The sequence below is a fragment of the Penaeus japonicus genome, unplaced genomic scaffold (assembly GCF_977035675.1).
Source record: "Penaeus japonicus unplaced genomic scaffold, GWHDUDI00000001_assembly GWHDUDI00000031, whole genome shotgun sequence".
In the NCBI taxonomy this organism is placed as follows: domain Eukaryota; kingdom Metazoa; phylum Arthropoda; class Malacostraca; order Decapoda; family Penaeidae; genus Penaeus; species Penaeus japonicus.
In genome coordinates, this window is record NW_028234433.1 from 22,662,207 (window position 1) to 22,669,051 (window position 6,845).

The window sequence follows — 6,845 nt, forward strand, 5'->3', positions numbered from 1 at the left end:
TTATGTACTCTTACGTATTCTGAATATAAAGAGATGATTGATTAATTACCTTCTTCGGCAGATTTGTTTTGTGATCCATGTAGTAACTGATTAGTGTCCATGAATAGATTATCTAATAAAGTTTATTCATATCCATATATGATTCAAGTAATTATTCACTTCGTGTTGATAAATATCAAAGATAATGATAACTATCGGAATCATTCTTATCACTAAATACAAAGCTTCACCTTCAACTGTATTGTCACCATTTTATTATCGTTTTTTCTCTACCAATAAATATAACCATCACACTAACAGAATATCCCCTACCAACAACATACATTCTTCTAACAATCTACAAACAAAGAGTACCATTACTGCAGTGAAGTCATGTCCACAGGGGAGAATATTTAAAGCAAAAGGACAAGTAGTTCCCCGCGTCTTGGGAAGGAAGGAGGGATTTCCCCCCCCCCCACCCCCCGCCCCCTCTTGGTGCCTACGCATGGACTGGGTATATAAGACGCACCATAGACGGGAAAGGCATATTGTCCCTCCTCTGTGGCACGACAGACGTTCACTTGCACCAGGATGAAGCTGGTGAGTCGGAAGATACGTTATTACTATTATTATTATTGTTATTATTAGCATTATGATTACTGGTTTTTGGCCAAAGAAATATAGACTGACTGTGTGAATACATTATTTACTATTTCTTTGCAACTTTGCAGATTTCGCTATTGATGGCTCTGGTTGTGGCCCTGTCTGGCCTCCTGGGTTCAGCTCGTGCCATGCCTGACCCCTACCCTGTGGCTGACCCCGTGGCTAACCCTGACCCCGTAGCTGACCCCTGGTTCTTCAAACGCAAGCACTACTACCCCCGCCCTCACTACTACCCAAGCTACCACCACTACCATCACTGGTGAAGAAGAGGAAACCTTTTTTCTATCTGGAAAACATCAATTGCCACAACCAATTAAGATATGCTTCAATGACCTTGCAAACCGATGTCCTAACCTAACCTAATCTCCATGTCTCCTTAAACTTACAGTATAATAAAATCCTGTTAGATATGGTATTGTTTCTCTTCTCCAACACTCGAAATATAATCCTAATAACGATAATCGTTTCGTCTACCATTAACATTTAAAAAAACAAACTACTTTATTAAGATTTTACTGTATCAGCAGGGTTATTGTATCGCATTTTTTAACCAGCAATGAAAATAAGATGAAAGTACCTGTTCTTTTCCTGATTAGTACCATGTAATCATACAATTGAATGTGTAAACCTGTATATCTATGTGATTATTAATCTTTGAAGCTATGATAGGGAGATTCTTTTCCTGCTTTTTCCTTCATTCTAATTATCTATTTCTGTCAGTTTTTATTCTTCTATACCTCGATGTAGATAGATATATGAAGATATATATACACATTTATGTTATAAATATATGTATATATATATATATATATATATATATATGAAATTTTGAGAACAAGAATATGAGAAGAAAAAGCAAAAAAAAGGAAGGAAAAAGATAAATAAACAACCGTCAAGATAAGACCTGAGAAATATATTGAAAATATTGAGGCAAAGTGACGGGCAGATGCATGAGGAGAATTGATCAATAAAGGCTTCGCATCATCTGCCGTTGCATTGTCATTAACGCGAGGACTCCAGCCGTGTTATGGTGTGTGTGTGTGTGTGTGTGTGTGCATTTATACATGCACGTGTGTGTGTATATATATGTATATATATATATATATATATATATTTAGATATAATATAGATTCACTCATTGTGAATATATGTGTATGTACATATCCATATAATATGTATATAATATATATATAATTATATTCTATATAAAATAGATATAAATACATGGATATACAATATTTAATATATAGGATATATATCTAATATATGGATTTATAAATATTTATACTATAATATAATATAAATTGTATATATATTCATATGCGAATAATATATAAATATATAATAATATATAAATATATATATATATATATATATATATATTCGTATATATGTATAGTATAGCGAGATATAATATATACTATGTATGCTTGTATAGATTATATCAATTATATATATATATAAGTATATATATAGTATATAGCTATATATATAATTTATATATATATATATATATATATATATATAAATGTCATATATATATACAATTATATATATATATATTATATACTATATATATATATATATATATATATATATGTATGTATGTATATGTGCTGTAATGTAAATATATATGTAATTATATGAATATATAACATATATATGTACTATATATGTATGTAAATATATATGTATATATATTAATGTAACTATATATTAACTATATATCTATAACTTTGATAAATATATAAAATATATTATATATAATGTGTTTGGTGTGTGTGTGTTGTGTGTGTGTGTGTGTGTGGTGTAAACTAACACACACAACACACAATGTTCATATATATATATATATATATATATATATATATAATATATATATATATATATATATATACATATATACATATACATATATATAGTGTATGGGTGTGGTGTGTGGCTTTTTGGCGTTCCATGTTGTGTATACCACACTACGCGACACACCTATTACATTATATAATATATATATATATAGATCTATATATAATGATAATATATGTGTGTGTGTGGTGGTGTATTGTGTGGTGGTAGGTGGGGGGGGGGGGGGGTGTGTGTGTTCCCTGGAGAGTATACATATATATGCAATGTATGTATATAATTGTATGGATGTGTCCTATATACTGTTCTGTAGTATTATGTGAGTTGTTTTTTGTTGTTTTTTTCTACTGTGTGTTATATATGTAAGTGTGGCGACAGACGCCACGCTACGATTCCGTCCTCAAGGTCAGGTGAACCGGGACGCGCCCTGAGAACGACAAACGTTTCCTATTTCCGATGCCGCTGCATATTTTCACGAGTGTCAACGGGTTTTTCAACTTTATTTGATTTTGTGGAAGTGTAATCCTATTTGAGATATGTATGGTTTATGTACTCTTACGTATTCTGAATATAAAGAGATGATTGATTAATTACCTTCGGCAGATTTGTTTTATGATCCATCTAGTAACTGATTAGTGTCCATGAATAGATTATGTAATAAAGTTGATTCATATACATATATGATTCAAGTAATTATTCACTTCGTCTTTATAATAATCATCAAAGATAATGATAACTATCGGAATCATTCTTATCACTAAATACAAAGTTTAAGTTTTACCTCCAATTGTATTGTCATCATTTTCCTTATCGTTTTTCCCTTATGATAATGCTATCAATAAATATAACCATCACACTGACAGAATACCCCCTACCAACAGCATACATTCTTCTAACATAATCTACAAACAAAGAGTGCCATTACTGCAGTGAAGTCATGTCCACAGGGGAGAATATTCTAGAGCAAAAGGACAAGTAGTTCCCCGCGTCTTGGGAAGGAAGGAGGGATTCCCGCCCCGCCCCCTCTTGGTGCCTACGCATGGGCTGGGTATATAAGACGCACCATAGACGGGAAAGGCATATTGTCCCTCCTCTGTGGCACGACAGACGTTCACTTGCACCAGGATGAAGCTGGTGAGTCGGAAGATACGTTTTTACTATTATTATTATTGTTATTATTAGCATTATGATTACTGTTTTTTGGCCAAAGAAATATAGACTGACTGTGTGAATACATAATTTACTATTTCTTTGCAACTTTGCAGTTTTCGCTGTTGATGGCTCTTGCTGTGGCCCTGTCTGGCCTCCTGGGTTCAGCTCGTGCCATGCCTGACCCCTACCCTGTGGCTGACCCCGTGGCTAATCCTGACCCCGTGGCTGACCCCTGGTTCTTCAAACGCAAATACTACTACCCCCGCCCTCACTACTACCCAAGCTACCACCACTACCACCACTGGTGAAGAAGAGGAAACCTTTTTTCTACCTGGAAAACATTAATTACCACAACCAGTAAAAATATCCTTCAGTGACCTTACAAACCGATGTCCTAATCTAACCTAATCTCCATGTCTCCTTAAACTTACAGTATAATAAAATCCTGTTAGATATGGTATTGTTTCTCTTCTCCAACACACGAAATATAATCCTAATAACGATAATCGTTTCGTCTATCATTAACATTTCAAACCGAAAAAACAAATTACTTTATCAAGATTTTACTGTATCAGCAGGGTTATTGTATCGCATTCTTTAACCAGCAATGAAAATAAGATTATGAAAGTACCTGTTCTTTTGCTGATTAGTACCATGTAATCATACAAGTGAATGTGTAAACCTGTATATCTATATGATTATTAATCTTTGAAGATTTTTGTCATGTTTTTTCATTCATTCTAATTATCTATTTCTGCCAGTCTTTATTCTTCCATACCTCTATATAGATAGATATATAGATAAAGATATATATACACATATATATGTGTTATAAATATATATATTTATGTATATATATAAAATTATGAGAACAAGAATATGAGAAGAAAAAACAAAAAAAGGAAGGAAAAATATAGATAAACAACCGTCAAGATAAGACCTGAGAAATATGTTGAAAATATTGAGGCAGAGTGACGGGCAGCTGCATGAGGATGATTGATCAATAAAGGCTTTGCACCATCTGCCGTTGCATTGTCACTAACGCGAGGACTCCAGCCGTGTTATGGTGTGTGTGGGTGTGTTGTCTGTCGTGTGTGCATTGTGAAACATGTATATATATGTGATATATGCTATATAATATATAATTATGGATATCATATATATATATATAATATATATATATATATATTTCATATATGTGTTAATAATTGGAACATAAATACACATATCCCATATATATAGAATATATACAATAAACGTATATATATATATATATATATATATATATATATATATATTATACAGTATATATATAGAATTTAATATAATATATATATACATGGATATATATATGTATAGATATACAAATTTAGGTTATATCATTTATATATTTGGATATACAGTATACATTGATATATATGGATGCTATCAATAACGGATAATATATATTCCTTATATACTATTACATAAATGTGTGTATATATATTTCATATGCGTATATATTATGATATATATGGTAATATATATTTATATATATATATATATATATGTGTGTATGATATATATATATATATCTATATATATATGTAAGTGTATATAAAATAATAAAATTAATATATTTGGATATATATATTGATATATGTATGGATAATATATAGTTTATATCTTATATATATAATATATATATATAATAATATATTTATATAGATAAATATATTAAATATGAAACTGTGTGTATATATATTTCATATGGTAATATATATTATATATATATAATATATATATTATATAAATAGATATAGTGTTGGTGTGTGGTGGTGTGAGTGTGTGTGTGTGTGTATCCATCATCACCAAATGTCTGGTGTGTATATAGATAAAAACAATATAAATATGTACATATTAATTAATGTAACTATATATGTATATATATTATAACTGTATGTAATACATATCAATCTAATCATATGTATGTGTGTGTAAACTAACACACAACCCAAATGTGTACACACACACATAATATATAATATTATATAATATAATATATTATATAAAATATATATAATAATAATATATATATATATGTATATGAATATATAGTTAGAAAGGGTTGTGGTGTGGGTTTGTGAATTGTGGAAACACCACGTAAACCACATATATACATATATATATAACTATATATATTAAATAATATAACTAACTATATATATCTATATATATATGTATGTATGTATATGTATATATATATGCATATATGTATATATGTATGGATGTGTCTATATATGTGTGTGTTTGTGTTTTTACTGTGTGTTATATATGTAAGTGTGGCGACAGACGCCACGCTACGATTCCGTCCTCAATGTCAGATGAACCTGGACGCGCCCTGAGAACGACAAATGTTTCCTATTTCCGACGCTGCTACATGTTTTCACGAATGTCAGCATGTTTTTCAACTTTATTTGAATGTGTGGAAGTGTAATCCTATTTGGGATATGTATGGTTTATGTACTCTTACGTATTTTGAATATAAAGAGATCATTAATCAATTACCTTCGGCAGATTTGTTTTGTGATCCATCTAGTAACTACTTACTGTCCATGAATAGATTATGTAATAAAGTTGATTCATATCCATATATGATTCAAGTTATTATTCACTTCTTGTTGATAATAACCATCAAAGATATTGATAACTATCGGAATCATTCTTATCACTAAATACAAAGCTTCACCTCCAACTGTATTGTCACCATTTTATTATCGTTTTTTCTCTACCAATAAATATAACCATCACACTAACAGAATATCCCCTACCAACAGCATACATTCTTCTAACAATCTACAAACAAAGAGTACCATTACTGCAGTGAAGTCATGTCCACAGGGGAGAATATTTAAAGCAAAAGGACAAGTAGTTCCCCGCGTCTTGGGAAGGAAGGAGGGATTCCCCCCCCCCCCGCCCCCTCTTCGTGCCTACGCATGGACTGGGTATATAAGACACACCAAAGACGGGAAAGGCATATTGTCCCTCCTCTGTGGCACGACAGACGTTCACTTGCACCAGGATGAAGCTGGTGAGTCGGAGGATAATCTTTTTCTATCATTATTATTATTAGTAGTAGTAGTATATATATATATATATTTTTTTTTTTTTTTTTTTTTTTTGCCAAAGAAATATAGACTGACTGTGTGATA

The 6,845-nt window shown here is 30.9% G+C and overlaps 1 protein-coding gene and 1 long non-coding RNA gene across 2 annotated transcripts; both read left to right on the forward strand.

Moving 5' to 3' along the window:
* Window positions 1-495: 495 nt before the first annotated feature.
* LOC122247925 (uncharacterized) lies at window positions 496-1,052 on the forward strand. Its single transcript, XR_015192626.1, has 2 exons — window positions 496-579; window positions 711-1,052. It is a non-coding gene; the product is annotated as an uncharacterized LOC122247925 (long non-coding RNA).
* Window positions 1,053-3,477: 2,425 nt separating this feature from the next.
* LOC122247947 (uncharacterized) lies at window positions 3,478-4,109 on the forward strand. Its single transcript, XM_086556041.1, has 2 exons — window positions 3,478-3,636; window positions 3,768-4,109. Exons 1-2 carry the CDS (start codon window positions 3,628-3,630, stop codon window positions 3,960-3,962), a joined length of 204 nt encoding a protein of 67 aa, XP_086412167.1. The 5' UTR covers window positions 3,478-3,627; the 3' UTR covers window positions 3,963-4,109.
* The last annotated feature ends 2,736 nt before the right edge of the window (window positions 4,110-6,845 follow it).